Source organism: Pseudorca crassidens, chromosome 15 (assembly GCF_039906515.1).
Source record: "Pseudorca crassidens isolate mPseCra1 chromosome 15, mPseCra1.hap1, whole genome shotgun sequence".
In the NCBI taxonomy this organism is placed as follows: domain Eukaryota; kingdom Metazoa; phylum Chordata; class Mammalia; order Artiodactyla; family Delphinidae; genus Pseudorca; species Pseudorca crassidens.
The window spans coordinates 19,372,942-19,391,816 of NC_090310.1; the positions used below are offsets into that span (position 1 = coordinate 19,372,942).

At 39.7% G+C, this 18,875-nt stretch overlaps 1 protein-coding gene across 7 annotated transcripts in view; it reads right to left on the reverse strand.

Moving 5' to 3' along the window:
- The window catches only part of TNRC6A (trinucleotide repeat containing adaptor 6A), a 97,489-nt gene extending 79,625 nt beyond the window's left edge, over window positions 1-17,864 (reverse strand). For 2 of the 7 annotated variants that reach the window (XM_067706355.1, XM_067706354.1), the window contains exon 1: window positions 6,247-6,372. In XM_067706355.1, the coding sequence (XP_067562456.1) occupies window positions 6,247-6,311 (65 nt within the window). In that variant the 5' untranslated portion in view covers window positions 6,312-6,372. Of the gene's footprint in view, window positions 1-6,246; window positions 6,380-17,269; window positions 17,318-17,687 lie in introns of those variants that run through there. The other 5 variants (XM_067706352.1, XM_067706356.1, XM_067706353.1 and 2 more) reach the window with 5 other exon arrangements.
- Window positions 17,865-18,875: the final 1,011 nt, after the last annotated feature.

Consider the following 18,875-nt stretch of genomic DNA (forward strand, 5'->3'; position numbering starts at 1 on the left):
GTTGATCTGTTTATTGATTTGAAGGAATGTCCCTAACATTGTTAAATGAAAAAAAAGCAATTTGCAGAACTGTGAACAGTGTTAGCCCATATTTTTTTAAAGTTGTCTGTGTATTTGTATAACTTTATACAAATTTAAGGAAAGACATGAAGAAATACCCTCCTGAACTAGGACACTAGAGTAACCTCACAACTGAACCAACTGTTTGGGGAAATTGTTATGTTTTTTAAAAAGCATATCCCCATGGAAAATGTTATGGTGAACATGCATTATTTTTGTAAATTAGTACCAAAAAAATGTTTTTTAAAAACATCATGTCTAGGATTTGCTTTTACTACTCCAGTCCCCACCCCATCTTCCCAAAAAAGGAAAACAGAAAAATGAAACAAGATTGACAAAATGTTGACAATTGCTGAAACTGGGTAATAGGTACGTGAAAGTTCTTTATTCTGTTCTATTTTTGTGTATGTTTGAAATTTTCCATAATAAAAGACAAAATGATCACAAGCCTCCAACCAAATGGTTAAAGGCAACAAGGTGGGAGATCAGAGATAGATGAAGCAGATAACTGTGTGAACCAAGTGTCTTAGGAACAGGAAGAGAATGGGTAAGACAAGTGTCCATAATGGCAACAAGATAGATCTGGGATCTAGAAAGCCCATCCTGGAACTGCTCTTCCTGATGCTTGGTCAGTTTTCCCTACATTCCCAACACGAGTATCATTAAAAACAGTCACTTCCAAAGGATACTCCTGTAAACTGCTGTTGGATATGGACTAGCAAGGACCTCTGGTGAGCAACTTAGAAATATCAATATTAAACTTTTAAATGTCACTATGTTTATGACCCATCAATTTCAATCTAAGCCTCTACAAAAGGAAATGTACAAAAATAGATACTGCAAAATAATAGCCTAAAAGCCAATCAGTAGGGAAAAATTAAACAAATCATAATGTACTCATACCATGAAATACTACGCATTAGTTTAAAAAAAAAAAAGGAGGGGAGTTATAGATTTCCATGGTGTGCAGAAAGGAGTTATTAACACAGCAGGTTTGAGACTGTGATCCTAAGAAAGGACTGCAAGGTTGGCCACTGGCTGGTGTCAAGGAACTTGGATTTCAGGGAGGTTCCCACCAATCCCTAACTGATATGGGTAAGCTTAGTACAAACAGTATAGTTTTGCTGAAAGCCTACTTTTCTTATGGCAGTTGGGAATTTTGGTACACGTTAGGCAGAGGGTACCTACATAACCAGCCCCTAAAAAAACCCCTAGGCACTGAATTTCTAACCAGCTTTCCTGGTAGACAGGTTTACATATGTTATCATAATTTGATGCTAGAGAAATGAAGCACATCCTGTGTGACATCACAGGGACAGAAATCTTGGGAGCTTATACCTACCTAGTTTCCTCTGGATTTTGTCCAATGTGCCTTTTCCCTTTACGGATTTTGCTTTGTATACTTTCACTGTAATGATTCACAGCCATGAGTATGACTATATGCTGAATCCTGTGAGCCTTCCTAGTGAATCATCAAACCCGAGGGTGGTCTTGGGGAACCCCCTCAACAAATGTGGCCTTACAGAAAAGATCTCTAAGACACACTGCTGAGCTGAAAAAATGTCACGGCCCAGATTATTATATCATTTGTTAAAAAAACAAAAACAAAATCCCATTAAAAAAAGTACACATCCACAGGATAGCAAGGAAGCGGACCCTCAAGGTACCTGGATGATCTGACTCTCTGTATCCAAAATCATTTAATAATAACCTACAAAATGTTTAATCAATAAATCAATAAGAATGTGCCTGGGGATTCCTAAAGTCAAGCAGTCTGCTGTGTACTGGGAGAACCCAAGTAGAATACATGGTTTTAAACTACAATTTTGTAGGAACAACAACTGAACACACCCGCAATATGGAAACAAGAAATCATTTGGTAGAGGCCATAAGCAAGTTCAGGAAAATAAGACATGCATATGAGCTGTTACAGCTAAGCAAAGCTTCATGGAGCAGTAAGAAGTTGATCTGGGTCTTAAAGAAGAGGCAGGATTTCTAAAGAGAGGTGGGCTTTTTCAAGCAAGGGAGCACAAAAGGGCAAGGACACCAGCAAAGCATGGAGAACTGTTAGCACGGCAATTTCAGGGTCCAGTGTTGACTGGGATAGAAAAGGGAGGAAAAGCACTGGGTAAAAGTAGGAAATAAATTTGCTCAATAGGGTGAGAAGACTGTTGTAGTAATCCAAGTAAAAGTGTTATGTCCTGAACCATGATGGTGGCAAGTGGAAATGAATAGCAAAGAATAAATCCAAGATAATCACAAGAAATTGGAATAGTTGACAGTATTAATAAGAATGGGGCTTCCCTTGTGACGCAGTGGTTGAGAGTCCGCCTGCCAATGCAGGGGGCGCGGGTTCGTGCCCTGGTCCGGGAGGATCCCACGTGCCGTGGAGCAGCTGGGCCTGTGGGCCATGGCCGCTGGGCCTGCGCGTCCGGAGCCTGTGCTCCGCAACGGGAGAGGCCACAGCAGTGAGAGGCCCACGTACCACACACACAAGAAAAAAAAAAAAAAAAATATATATATATATATGTGTATATATATATATATAAATAAGAATGACAAAAGAGAGACAAGATAATGACAACTCCAGATTGTAGAAAGCAAAAATTTTTAAATGGAGGCTCTGCTGTTAGAAATGATTATAGAAAATAGGGGGCTACTTTCCATAAGGCCCAACTAGCCTATCAGTCTCAACCTACCATAAGCCAGCTCACCTTCACACAGAAACCAACTGTATGTTACAAGCTAGTTTTGAAAATAATTTCACATCTTCTGCCAAAAAATGTTGTTCACCTACTTTTTCTCTTACAATTTATTGTTTTCTCCCAGCCTTCCTGCTTCTCCTTTTTCTATCTGCTTGTCAGCCTCTTCTTTTTTCCTCCTTCTTGTCCTCCTATGCCTAAATTAATCACCAAAGCCAGTCTAGCACCACAACAGGAAGTCACTGGTAACCTTCAAAGCTGTAATTTCACCAGATAGTAAAGATGGAAACCAAACTGCTGCAAAAGAGGTTAAGCATGATCAGATTTTCAAAAATTTAGCCATGATATGAAAAAAAAAAAACCAGGATAAAACTGAAGTTTTTTTTTTTAAATAAGGAAGACTAGAACTTATTTGGAAGTAGAAAAGGGGTTAAGGAATAAAGGTATCAGACAGGGTGATAATAGATGGGGTAACACAAGAGAAGCTGGTTTACAGTCACAGGTAGTTTATACCTGCAAATGCTAAAGTAGTTAAATAAAACTGATACATCCGTAAAATGGAATAACTATACTGCTGTAAAACAGATAAGGAAGGCCTCCATATTCTGATATGAAAGGACCTGAAAGGTATATAGTTAACTGGGGAAAAAACTAAGGTTCAGTATACTATCTTCTGTGTTAAAAGTGGGGAAGAGATAGGAATATATATCCCCCATGTGCTTGTATTTGCGTAAAGGAATTCTAGAAGCACACACATACAGAAACTAATAAAAATACCTATTTGTGATAGAAATATGTGGAGAAAAGAGGACAAAAGACAGGATGGCGGCAACACTGTATTTCTAGATAGCATTTGATTTTGAACCATAAAGCATAGGCAGGTAGTGAAGCACAGGCAGGTAGTGAAGCATAGGCGGGAGTGAAGTCAGCATATCTTCCTCTTAAGAATGAAGAGAAAGTAAGAAAATAGGATATGATGAGGTATCAGTGAAGATACAGATGATACATAGTCTGGATCTCTTCCAAAAGTAGGAGGATGAGCTTGAAGGGGGCTTCTACTGGCCTCATAAACTAAGCAATAAAATAATGCTAGTAAAGGATTACAACCCATTGAATAAATGAAGAATCCATGAGTCCCTACTAATATGAATAAATGAATAAATGGATGAATTAACAGGTAAAGGGACAGATCACACAGTAGAATGTCAACTAATGTAGCAAAAATAATGGACTTAGAAAATCACCATTTAGCAATCTATTGACTCAGGCAAGAATCTTGATGAGAAATAATATATTTACATAGTTTCAAAGTACTCCCAACAATATAATTATTAATTACAAAGAGAAAGTACTAACTTTACAGTGGTGAAACCTGACATATACCAGGTAGTTGGTATTCAACTTACCCAAGTAGTTTAAGTTACCATCGCCAATAATGAGATAAATGGACATGATGCACCTCCTTATATGAGGCAATAAGCAAAACAACATCAGTCCTGTGCTGTTCCTGCCAAAAACACATAATGTAAATCTAATCAAGAGGAAACATCAGACAAATATAGATTGAGGGACATTCTACCAAATAACTAACCTGTACTCTTTAAAAAATATCAAGGTCTTCAAAAACAAAGACAGACTGAGAAACTGTTCCAGAATACTGGTGACTAAACAAACTTGAAAACTAAATGCAGCCTGTATCCTAGATTGAATCTCTGACCAGAAGGAAGTTGTTGTTTTTTTTTTTAATTTGCTCTCAAAGTTATTACTGAGACAATTGGCAAAATTTGAGTAAGATCTGCAGATTTGCTATTAAGATTGTACTGAATAATACTTTTCCAATTTTGATAATGGCACTGTAGTTACTAAGAAAATGTCTTTGAATTTAGGAAATATTTATTTTTAAATTGAAATATAGTTGATTTACAATGTTTCAGGTGTCCAGCAGTGATTCAGTTTATACACAAACACACATTCTTTTTCAGATTCTTTTCCATTATAGGTTACTATAAGATATTGAATATAGTTCCCTGTGCTATACAGCAGGTCCTTGTTATTTTATATATAGTAGTGTGTATCTGCTAATCCCAAATCCCTAATTTATCCCTCCCTCCCCTCCCCTTCAGTAACCATAGGTTTGTTTTCTATGTCTGAGTCTGTTTTGTAAATGACTTGATGTGTATTATTTTTTTAGATTACATATATAAGCGATATCATATAATGTTTGTCTTTCTCTGACTTAACTTCACTTAGTATGATAATCTGTTTGCAGCAACACAGGTCCACCCATGTTGCTGCAAATGGCATTATTTCATTCTTTTTTTATGGCTGAGTATGTTAGGAAATAAATATTTAAGTTTTTAGGGGTAAAGGGACATCACGTCTCTAAGTTACTCTCAAATGGTTCAGGAAAAAAACCATTATGCATGTAAAAAGAGAATGAGAAAGCAAAGGTGGTTAAATATCACCATTTGAGGAACACAGATGGAGGCTATTCAGGAATTTTTTGTCTAGTAAAATTTCTCTCAGACTGAAATTATTTTCAAATAAAAAGCGCAGGTCGGGGATAGTGATATTAGAATTTTAAAAGAACTGAAACCCCCCACCGTAGCAACAGGAGCACTGTACAGTTTACAAGGTGCTCTGAAGAGATCATCCATTTTGAACCACAATGCCAAAACACAGAATTTGTTATTGCCATTTGACACTAAAAGAAACCAATGACTGGAAGCTCTAAATGACCTGTACAGTGTAAGACAATGGTAAAGGCTGACCCCAAATCCGGTTTGCTAAGCTACGCTCCTAAATCTACTCCTCTTTTGAGGCTTAACAATTACTAGTTCCTTCATAATTCTTTCCAACTCATATAAAACTCACCCTTGGCCTCTAATTAAACAATGCTCATTTTCTAATTATTTAAGATGTTAATCTCACTCTTCCAAATAGAACTAATTACTGTTCTGGGGACAAAAAGCAGTTCTACTTATATTAGTACTCCAATTTAATACCAATTCCTTCTTCCCTGCTGTTACTAACACTCTAACGCCATCCACCACCAAACATGCACTCTTTTCACTCTCTTCTACCCACATTCTACTTCTTTAAGGACCAGTTTAAATCCAATCTATTCAAACAAGCATTTCCTGGGCAGCACAGCATGAGGTTAAGAGCTCTGGCTCTGATCCCAAAGAGACGTGGGCTTAAATCTCAACTCCACTACCGACTTGTGTAAGCAACTTGTTTAATTTCTCTAAAGCCTCCGTCTCCTTGTTTATAAGAGGTCTTAAACTGTACCTCCCTCAGAGGGTTGTTGTGAAGATTAAATTAGGTAATGCAGAGGAAGTGCTTAAGAGATGCACATAAGTGTACACTAAACATTAGCTACAAGAAACTAGGTACAAAATATGGCGCTAAACTAATGTTAGGACACAAAGAAGATTGCGACCAAAGAAAGGAGAGCATACAGTAGAAAATGGAATTGACTCACCTCTTAGAATGGTTGTCATCAAGAAGACAAGAGGTAACAAGTGTAGCAAGTGTCGGTGAGGACATGGAGAAAAGGGAACCTTTGTGCACTGCTGGTGGAAATGTAAATTGGTGCAGCCACTATGGAAAACAGTATGGAGGTTCCTTAAAAAACTAAAAATACAACTACTAATGGCCCAGCAATCCCACTTCTGGGTATATATCCAAGAGAAATGAAAACAGGATATCAAAAAGATATCTGCACTCCCATGTTTATTGCAGCATTATTCACATATAGATATAGAAACAACCTAAGTGTCCATCAATGAATGAAGAAGGTGTTGTATACACATACAAAGGAATAATATTCAGCCTCGAGAAAGAAGAAAATTCTGCCATTTGCAACAACACGGACGAACCTTAAGGGCATTATGCTGAGTAAAATAAGTCAGACAGAGAAGGACAAATACTATATGATTATCACTTATATGTGGACTCTAAAAAACCTGAACTTGCAGGGGCTGGGGGATAGGAGAATTGAGGAGATGTTGTTAAATAGTACAAACCTGCAACTCCTGAAACTAAGGAGAATAAGTTCTGGAAATCTAATGTACAGAATAGTGATTACAGTCAACAATACTATGTTATATGCTTCAAAGTTGCTCAGAGACTGGATTTTAAATGTTCTCACCACGAAAAAGAAATGATAATTATGTGACATGATAGCAGTGTTAGCTAATGCTTCAGTGGTAATCATATTGTAATACTGTAGACCCTTGAACAAGGCAGGGGTTAGAGGCACTGACCACATGCAGTCAAAAATCTGCATATAACTTTACAGTTGGCCCTCCAAACCCACAGTTCCACATCTACTGATTCAACCAACCACAGATCATGTAGTACTGTAATATGTATTTAGTGGGGGAAAAAAAATCTACATATAAAAATCCACACAGTTCAAATCCATGTTGTTCAAGGGTAAACATGCATATAAATGTCTCAAATCAGCAAGCTGTACACCTTAAACTTGTACAAAGTTAGATGTCAATTATATCTCAATAAAACACACACACATACACGGGCAATGCACTAACTGCTGGGGGGAAAAGAAAATGGAATTAATTTTGTTAATCATACCTTAATAAAGTGGGAAAAAATAAAAAGAAAAAGTGGAACTGGATATATAAAAACAATTATTAATGCACAATGCAGAATGAGGTAGATGCCAAACCAAACAGCTCAAGACCCCGGATTCTAGATTCCAAACCAGACCATACCTGGTACCAAAAGACAAAGATATCACAAGAAAGGAAAACTACAGATCAATAACCCTTATGACCACAGACTCAAAAATCCTTAACAGAAGACTAATAAATCGAATCTAGCAACATATAGTAAGGACTATATGCCTTGCCCAAGAGGGATTTATCCCAGGAATGCAAAGTTGGTTTAACATATGAAAATCAATGTAATACAACATTAACAGAACAAAGCATAAACCAACGTGACCTCAACAGACACAGAAAAAGCATTTGACAAAATCCAACACCCTTTCATGACAAGATAAAAACATTCAAACTAGGAATAGAAGGAAACTTCCTTAATTTGATAAAGGCCATCTACAGAAAGCCCACAGTTCACATTATACTTAATGGTTAAGACTGAATGCTCTTCCTCTAAGATTAGAAACAAGACAAGGATGTTCACTCTTGCCATTCCTATTCAACATTTTACTATAGGTTCTGGTCAGGAAAATTAGGCAAGAAAAAGAAACAAAGGCACCAAGATTGGAAAGGAAATTATAAAACTTATCTTTATTCACAATTAATATGGTCCTATGTATAGAAGTCCTAAGGAATATACACACACACACACACACACACACACACACACAAAAAACGGGTTCAGCACAGCTGCAGGATACAGGATCAACATACAAAAATCAATTGGCTAATGTTCTAAAACATGTATGAACCTTGAGAATATTATGCTAAGTGAAATAAGCCACTCACAAAAGGACAAATATTACGAGTGGTTCTAGGAACCACTCAAGAGGTTCCTATAACAGTCAAATTCATAGAGACAGAAAGTAGAATGGTGCTTCCCAAGGGCAGAGGGGAGGAGAGAATGGGGAGTTATTGTTTAATAGGTACAGAGTCTCAGTTTTGCAAGATGAAAAGAGTCACTGGTAGTGACAGTTGCACAACATTGTGAATGTGCTTAATTTCACTGAAATGTACACTCAAAAATGGTAAAGACAGCAAATTGGCCATACCAAAATTTTAAATTTTTGTGCTTCAAAGGACATCAAGAAAGTGAAAAGGCAACCCACAGAATAGGAGAAAATATTTGTAAATCATGTATCTAATAAAGGACTTGTATCTAGAACATATAAAGAACTCTTACAACTCAACAATAAAAATATAACCAACTGTAAAATGGGCAGAGGATGTGAATAGACATTTCTCCAAATCAAACACACAAATGGCCAGTAAGCACGTGACAGGATGCTCAGTATTATCAGTCATTAGGGAAATGCAAATCAAAAGCACAATAAGATATCACTCCACATCCACTAAAATGACTATAATCAAAAAGAACAATAACGGGCTTCCCTGGTGGCGCAGTGGTTGAGAGTCTGCCTGCCAAAGCAGGGGACACGGGTTCGAGCCCGGTCTGGGAAGATCCCACATGCCGCGGAGCAATTAGGCCCGTGAGCCACAACTACTGAGCCTGCGTGTCTGGAGCCTGTGCTCCGCAACAAGAGAGGCCGCGATAATGAGACGCCCACGCACCGCGATGAAGAGTGGCCCCCGCTTGCCACAACAGGAGAAAGCCCTCGCACAGAAATGAAGACCCAACACAGCCATAAATAAATAAATTAAAAAAAAAAAAAAAAAAGAACAATAACAAGTGTGGGTGAGGATGTGGAGAAAATGGAATACTCATACACCGCTGGTGGAAGTGTAAAATGGTACAGCTGCTTTGGAAATAGTTTGGCAGTTTCTCAAAAAGTTAAACATAGAATTACCATATGCCCAGCAATTCCACCCCAAAGTACATACCCAGGAGAACTGAAAATGTACGTCCACACAAACACTTGCACATGAATGTTCACAGTATCACTATTCATAATAGCCCAAAAGTGAAAGCAACCTTAATGCCCATCAACTGATGAATGGATAAACAAAATGTGGTACAGCTATACAATGGAATATTTTTTGCCCATAAAAAGAATTAAGTACGTGCTACAACATGTATAAACTATGAAAACATGCTAAGTGAAACAAGCAAGACAAAAGGCCACATATTATACGATTCTATTTATATGGAATGTCCGGAATAGGCAAATCCATACAGAATATAGATTAGTGGTTGCCAGGGGATGGAGTGAATGGGGAGTGATTGCTAACGGGTATGGGGTTTTTTTTGGGGGGGGGGCGGATAAAAAAATGTTCTGTAATTAGGTAGTTGTGATGATTGCACAATTCTGTAAATATACTAAACCACTGAATCATGTACTTTAAAAGAGTGAACTTTAGGGCTTCCCTGGTGGCGCAGTGGTTGAGAGTCCACCTGCCGATGCAGGGGACATGGGTTCGTGCCCGGGTCCGGGAGGATCCCACATGCTGCGGAGCGGCTGGGCCGTGAGCCATGGCCGCTGAGCCTGCGCGTCCGGAGCCCATGCTCTGCAACGGGAGAGGCCACAACAGTGAGAGGCCCACGTACCGCAAAAAAAAAAAAAAAAAAAAAAAAGACTGAACTTTATGGTATGTGAATTTAATCTCAATAAAGCTGTTAGAAAAAAAAATTGAGGTAGAATTTGAAGGAGACATTCAGAGAAGGAGGAACTGAGGACAGGGCAAAAGGTAGAAGGGATAAAGCTAAACAGATAAGCTTAGCACAGACAAGAGTTTGGGCTTCAATTCCAGAGTCACTAGGGAGGCGGCAGAGGTTTCTAAGAAATAGTGAGTGACAGGCTCAGAACTGTGGCTTGAGCATGATTAACCTGCAGCAGTGTAGAGAATGCACATTTTATGTCCCTTTCTATTTTTACATGGTAAGATTCTCACTTATATGCCTCACATCACCTAGGGATTCACAAGAAGAATATTAAGTAAAACATATTTCTCTGACAGCCTTTGTATGGTCAATTATCAAAGTAATGCTTAAAAATACATTTTAAATTAGTGCATATTTCACACCACACAGCACTATTTCCTTGTGTTTTAGGGGGATCCTCCAGAAGAATAAGAGAAAGAAGGGACCCAAGTCAACAAAACACAGATGTCAAAATTATAAAAATATTCAATATCACTGCAGCAAGCTGTTCAATAAATGCTGGCTGACTCAAAACCACTAGTAAGAATAGCAAAACAAGTGACTTGGTTTAATCTTGTTTGTTATTATACAAAATCCAATCAATTGCTGTTTGCAGAAAATATCTTGTAAGGTTCAAAGTATAAAATTCCTTAACCAAGTTTCAATCTGTTTTGAACATTCCATCTGAAACGGGAAGTCAGCTGAGTCATGGTCACACAACATACTACTGCCTAAAATTCAAAATGCTTTTCCCTAGTTACAAGAGTAGAAATGCTAGGATTTCTGCTTCATACCCAGCTCACACAGAGTATGCAATTCATTTTAAAAGTAAGACCACCTTAATATGACATTTAAACTATACAGCTGGCCCTCTATCCCGGGTTCCAAATCCACAGATTCAATCAACCAAGGATCAAAAAAAATTCCAGAAAGTTCCAAAAAGCATAACCTGAATTTGCCATACATGGGTATCTGTTCACATAACATTTACATTGTATTTACACCTATTTACATAGTATTTACATTGTATCAGGTATTATAAGTAAACTAAAGATGATTTAAAGTACACAGGCAAATGTGTACAGGTTATATGCAAATACTACACCACTTTATATAAGGGATTCGAGCATCCTTGGATTTTGCTATGGGCTGGGGTGCGGGTTCTGGAACCAATCCCCCTCAGATACTGAGGGACAACTGTATTTTCATGTTGGTCTTTTGGGTCTGTTTTTTTTTGAGAGAAACTATGCCTTAGTTGAATGTTACTTTCTCTCTTTTAAATCTTAAAATCTCCCTTTTACTGACATTATTCAGCTCCTCTAACCTCCCCCCCATAACACAATGTTTCTTAATATTTGCAGAGCCATGAGCCTTTGAAATCTGATAAATGCTGAGGATCATCTTTTTCTTCTTTTTTTTAAAGCACACATTCAGTTTTTCAAACTACCTCATACCACCTGTGGTCCCTCTGTGGAATCCAGGATGAGAAACCCTGTTCTGGTGGCACAATGCCACTCTAACTTCACTGGGGTATTCTTTTGAAGAATGCATATCACAAGCCCAGTCCTATGTTTCATTTTCTTACCAGGGTTCGGTTTACTACTGGTGAAAGCCAAAAACACGCAACTTTTGTGTCTAACAATGGAAGAGCTACCTTCAGAATAACCCTTCAAAAAAGCTGCAATCGTTATAGTTGGCCAATTTAAAAAAGACTTGTAATTACTGTAACTTCAACTATTTAAAATTATACCTCAGTTTCAACTAATTGTCATATCCTAAAATGAAAGAAGCACTGAGCTAATGTAAAGGTAAAAGTACTGGGTAAACTTTTAGCTAACTTCCTTCAAAGGGGACAGGGAGAGGGCCTGATGTGATGCACTAAGAACAAACACATCACCTATGTGGTATTCCTGCCAACAAGGTTTAACCTGAATCTAATCATACAGAAACCAGACAAATCCAAACTGAAGCCTGCAAAAACAACTAGTCTGGACTATTCCAAAATGTCCATGTCATGAAAGGGGAAGAAATGCATAAGGAACTGCTCCTGATGGAAGGAAATTACAGATGACTAAATGCAACCCTGGATTAAGAAACTGAGAGAAAAGAACAAACTACATTTTAAAAGATACTATTAGGGTTTTCCTGGTGGCGCAGTGGTTAAGAATCCGCCTGCTAACGCAGGGGACACGGGTTCGAGCCCTGGTCCGGGAAGATCCCACATGCTGCAGAGCAACTAAGCCCGTGCGCCACAACCACTGAGCCTGTGTGCCACAACTACTGAAGCCCGCGCGCCTAGAGCCCGTGCTCCACAACAAGAGAAGCCACCGTGATGAGAAGCCCGCGCACCGCAACGAAGAGTAGCCCCGGCTCGCCGCAACTAAAGAAAGCCTGCGTGCAACAACCAAGACCCAACGCAGCCAAAAATAAAATTTAAAAAAATTAAATAGCTACCCGACCCCCCCAAAAAATGTCCAAAAATAAATAAATAAATAAAAGACATTATTAGGACAACTGGAAAAATTTGAATATGGACCAAATAGTACTGTAACAAAGTTAAACTTCTCCGACTGTGATAATCTGATTGCTGTTATGTAGAATGCCCTTGTTCTTGGGAGATACATATTGTCTTATTTAGGGGTGACAGGGCATGATAAAACAAATTTGGCAAAATATTAGTAACTGGTAAACCTAGGTGGAGATACAGGTGTTCGTTGCACTATTCTTGCTACTTTGCTGAAGATCAGAATGATTTTTTAAATTTTTTAAATGAGAGGACATTTTCTCGATTTTGAGTGAGAGACGTCATAAGTCAGTCTGACAAGAATATATACAGCCATATCTATTTTAGTCTTTCCAATTATGGGCAATACTTCTGAGGTTGTCATAAAACAGAACTGTAAAGGACTGTATTTTATACTTGCACACTTACTTCAGATGCCAAAACTCACAAGAGTTACAGAATGGTACTCAGATTTTTTAATGATGTTTGTATTTAAAACTTCCAGAGGGTTGTTACACATTTTACAATTAAGCTTACAGTTTGTGATTCATTTATTCTACCAATTGATATACCACATAGCTGCCAAATAAAGCTAGAAAGAAACCTACTAATAGGAAATTGCTGGCCTACACTACATCACAGGAAAGCAACAGAAAAGCTTAACAAAATCAGAAGATTTTTTTTTTTTTTTCCAGATAAAGTTTGGTGAATTCCAAGAGCAGGATCCACCTTATCTAGGAAGACCTAATGCTCTGGTTTACTCCTGCTGTCCCTAGTCTTTTCTTATTTAGCATGTCCCAAGTAAAGGTCTCAGATAAAAACGTTCCAGTTTAGATGCTACATTATATGGTACACAGCATCTTTAACGACTTCTCTTGATGACATTTAATGGTTGGTTTAGAGACAAAAAAAAAAAATCAGCATAACATGAAGCATGTAGTTCTACTCTAGACAACACACCCTATGTTACAGTAAATTAGTAAAATGGTCACAAAATATATTGAGGGAATTGTTCTCACGTTTTCAGAAAGAAAGGAGAAATCAAAGTTATCTCTTTTCTGTTGTGCAATATAAAACAAAATGCTGCCTAGCTGTAAGAACCCTATAGTGAGAGTCAAAAGGCCTGTTTGAATCCCAGCTCTGTCACTTGTTAGAGACTATAACCTTGACCATAGCTTTCTCATCTGTAAAATGAAGGGATCAGAATATTGGCTGGGATCATGGTCCAGATCTAAATATTCAATGATTCTATCACTTTGGTATATATATTTTTTTAAGTTAGCTAAGTTGAGTTACAAGAGGTTTTTTACAACTATAAACTGTAACTTACCATCTTATCTCTCCAAACTCCTATTTCTGTTCTCACATCTGTTCTGTTCAGAGGCTGGGTCAATCTCCCATTCAGCTTGGACAGAGACCCCGTGTATTCACTCCTCTCACAACTAATCACAGACTAGGTAGCTGCCAAACCCCATACTCCACATCTTCAGTATCTCACACTCTCCCCTCTTTCTACTACCATTTTAATTCATGTCTTCATCACACCTCTTGCCCAGGTCACTAGTTATCATTTTTCTATCCTATCACCACCCTACCTAAAAGCACGTAGTAGCTTCCCACAATGTAAGATTTATGCAAAAAGTCCTCAACCTGATATTCAAGAAACTCGACACCTGCCCCCACCCTATACTTTCTGGATTTTGTGCCTTCATTTCTGCTGTTGTTCCTACAGTGCCTTTTTCTCTGCCTTTCAAAACTGATTCCATTCTTTAAAATTTAGTTCCAATGGCGATCTCACACATCTAGACATTACAGTTCTCTTTTGAATGCCCAGGATACCGACAAAAAGTGACAATTTTAATGGCCAACAGTAAATTAGATAGTTTACCTTGTGTGGGCAACTAAACTTATCTATTGTGCCAATTTTGTTTAACTGGCACGGGCTACCTGGCATGCTGTCTTGAGGGTTTGCAGTTTAGCAGAGGGAAGGGAGAATGGCAATGTAACTTTGTCATTCATTCAGAGACTAGAGTTTCCAAACAGGGGGTCTATACAATGGGAATTTGGAGTTCCATGGTATTAAAAGATATTTAACATTTAAAGATTTAACGTTAAAAATCCAAATGTTTGGTTATCTTCGTGAAACATGAAGATCTACAACAGTGTGGGTGACTTTGCCCTCCAGGGGACCTCTGGCAGTATCTGAAGACATTTTTGATTGTCACATCTGAGTATTTCTGGTAGACGCTGCTGAACATCCCACAATGCACAGGGCAGAATTCACACTAATCAATAATCTGGTCAAAATGTCAACAGTGCCCAGGTTGAGAAATTCTGATCTAGAAGTGTTGCTTGTATGTGTGGGTTGTGCCTCCCCAAAGATTTTTTCAAATTTTTCAAGGTGAAGAACCATGCCTCTTGTGAAGCAACACAATACAGTCCAAAGCGTACCAGTGGTGTGGCCTCCTGAAAGCTACTTAACCTCTTTGTGCATCAAAGTCTTCACCTATAAAACAGGAACAGTAAAAGTACCTACCTCACAGTGTTCCAGGATCAGATGAGTCAATATAAGACCTTCAGAAAAGTGTGCCAGGCAGACAGAAAAAACACTCAATAAATTCAGCTACTTCCATTCTTCCCCTCCCTAGTGCCTAGTCTTCCGTTTGGAACATATAAGATGCTCAAGAAATGGTTACTGAATGAATATAGGATAATGCCTTCCTGGGGAGAGCACAAATGGGTAAAGATATACTCTCCTTATTTGTGAAAAAGGAAGCACAGAGCTAAGGATGGAGTTGAAAGGAAGCATTTACCCACCTAATCATCTCTCTCCCGCCTCAGGAAACTTTTAACCTTTAGGAAATGTTCCCCTCTCACAAGGTCCTTAGTACACAGGGCCCTGTTGTTTTTCCTTTTCATTCCTTCTGACCAACTGAAGAGCCTTAAGTATATGAATGGAATGGTATCTTCTTTTGACTCTTACATCATCTACCTTGTATTAGTTATTTATGTACCCATGACAGTCCTCCTCCTAGACTGCACATGCTCTCTGTGGCCAGGGACAACACTTGACTCCTTTTTATAAAACCCTAGGGACCTAACGGACCTTAGCAACTAGCTGGCCCAAACCTCTTGTTTTATAGATTAGGAACAGAGAGGCTAAGTGATTTGCCAAGAGTCAAGGTCATACTGTAAGTGCCAAAGCTGGGATTCAGACTCTCATACATAGATGATACAGAGACTCCAAGTTCTATCCAACTGTAATAGCATATAAAAATTATACCTGTGGTAGAGACAATTTTTAATTTATAGTCCCAGAACACCTCCAAAGGAATTACACTGATATAGTTACCTGACAAAGCAAAAAAAGGAAGAGAAACAGACTGATACCTCCAAGCTCCTTTCTGACATTACACCTTAAATATTCAACCTCTTTTATTTAACGGTTTCATATCTTAACATTTCTTTAATAGCTTCTGACAAAACTTATTTAAATATCCAACAGTTAGTCAGTGACATCGGGTTTGATTTCCTTTAAATGATCCTGTAATTATTTTGAATAACAGAAAATCTCTTATTTGGTAAGACGATGACGTCCATCCTTCACCGACTTAACAGATTCTTTAATGATCACTTTAACAAATTAATATCTATAAAACTCAAAAGACTAGCAGTTTGAAATGATTCCATATGCTGAAAAATATTCAGATGATTTGAACTGTGAATGTTAATTAAGAACCTCAACACAAACATAAACCTTAAAATCACCAAGCACAAACTACATTAAGACCTGAGATAGAGAAATTTTATTTTATTCTGTTCAAGTGAAAGAAAGCTGCTCACTGATTAGGTTAATCTAGAAGTTTCTGAGTGTCCCAATACGATGCAAAATAAAACGGCGAATAAGAAAGGAAAAGACTGTAAGACAGAAAATGAATGTGAAAAAGAGTTAAATATGGTGCAATGCCCTGATGCTTAAGCAATTACAGCTCAATAAAGCTCAACATTTCCATAAAGGCATCGTTTAAAAAAACCAAAAAACCCCTTTGTGGTGAAGATTTAAATTACCAGTGCAAAAGCACTCAGGTCCAAGAGGAATGAGAGCCACTTACTGGAACAGATTTTTAATTATTTTACCAGCTGATAAAAAGAGCACATACAGAACGTAGATATAAATGTATTTTCAAAAGAAAACAAAACGCAGTTTATGCTTGGTAAAGTTCAAGGGCAACACTGTTTCTTTCCAGTGCAACAGAATCCGCCTGACTACAATGTGTTGGAAAAAAAAATGCGAACACATAGTATCTTTTTATAAAGGCAACAATTTGAGTTTCAAAGTAATAACGGGGAAGCCAAAACAGTTTGACAGCCCGCCATAAGGGCCGCCTCAATCATGAGTCACACAATGCCTGCAACCATTTACAATAGTAATTAATGCACAAGTCCCCTAATTAAATTCTAAAAGGGTGAGAATGCTTTAACTAAGTTTACAAGAATTGCTTTTCGCTGTGTTCCCCCCACCCCCAAAGAAAGGAACACACGCGTAATTACGCATCTCCCCGCAATCCCTCCATGCAGTATTCCCTCCGGCCTCTTCTCCGTGTCTGCTCCCTGCGTGCGAAAGAAAATGACACCGGGTAACTTCTAAACCCAGCAAGGTCGAGCCAGAGTGGAAATACAAGATTAATAGGTCGAGAGGCGGTAAGCTCGCCCATCTTACCTGCTAAGATTTCTTTCTGCGTCTTTGGTAGCTTTAGCTTCCAATTCTCTGGAACAGAAAAGAAAAAGGGAGAGAGAGAGAGATGCGCATGAAAACGGAGCTGCTGCGGCAGAGGCTCGCGCCGGGGCCGGATGGGGAGGGGGAGGGGAGCCCGGGGGGGCTCACAAAGCTGCGGGGCTGCAACCCCGACTGCGGTCAGGCGACGCGAGCGAGCCGCAGCCCCCGGCCTGGCCCCAGCCGTGCAGCGCCGCCCCTCCGGGCCTCCCGTCCGGCCTCCGCAGCAGCGCAGCCGGTTTCCCTCGCGCCGAGGCCCGAGATCTCGGGGACGCCCGGCGCCGCCGCTGCAGCCCGCAATCGGGGGCCCTGCGGCAGCGCCCGAGGCTCCTCCCGCCCTGAGGGAGGCCCCCGCCCCACTCACCTCATGTGTGTAAAGTGCACGAGCAAGTGGGGCGCGGCGAGTGAGGCTCGCGAGCCTCAAGCCCTCCGTAGCGCCGCGGGGAGAAGCCCGAGCCGCTGCACCAGCGCCATTTTCTACACCGACCCGAGGCCGCCGCCGCCGCCGCCACCGCCGCCGCCGCCGCCGCTGCAGGCCCCAAACCGGAAGTGAATGCCCCACTCGGCAACCCCTTCCGGGGGTGCCGCGGCCACCGGCCTCAAGATGGAGGTCCTAGCAACTAGAGCCGCAGGCTGGGTAGGCCCTTGGCAACCACCCCGGCGTGGCGCGGTCCCCGGCTGGACCTCCCTGGGGGGGGGGGGGGGGATCACAGCCTCCGAGGCGCCCCGCACAGCGGCAGGGGGCCCCGCCGAACTCCGAGCCCAGCCTTTTTTGGCACGGCCGCCTCGGATTCTGACTTGAGTCCCTCTCCTCCTTCTTTGCTGCGACACAAGTTTCCTTCCCTGCTGCCCGGCCCCTCCCCCACCAAAACACAGCAGAAAAAAAAAAAAATCGCATAAACCGCAAATTCTACCCCAGCCGCAGCATGATGATTCCTCGCTGCTTTTGAAATCCGCCACTTCTAATTATTTTTGACCTTGGGCCAATTGTTTAACCTCTCTGCTTCTCTGTTTCCTCCTCAGATAATAATGCATACCTGAGGATGACAGGTTTAGAAGCGATTTTTATCCTTCGAATTTTGCAGACCATTTGACTCAGCAATTCCACTTGCATGAACTTCTGTTCAAAAAATAATCCTAGATAGCTACAGATAACGTCACCATCGTGATATTAAGTCCTGCGTTGGTGGTGGTGAAAAATTGTGAACGGCCAAAATGTCCAACATGACGACATGGCTTTAAAAACTGAACTCCTGTAAATAGTGCTGCAATGAACTTTGTGGTAAATGTCTCTTTTTGAATTATGGTTTTCTCAGGGTACATGCCCAGTAGTGGGATTGCTGGGTCATATGATAGTTCTATTTTTAGTTTTTTAAAGACCCTCCATAGTGTTCTCCATAGTGGTTGTTTTGTTTACAGTACACTGTTTACAATAACCAGGACATGGAACCAACCTAAATGTTCATCAACAGATGAATGGATAAAGAAGATGTGGCACATATATACAATGGAATATTACTCAGCCTTAAAAAGAAACAAAATTGAGTTATTT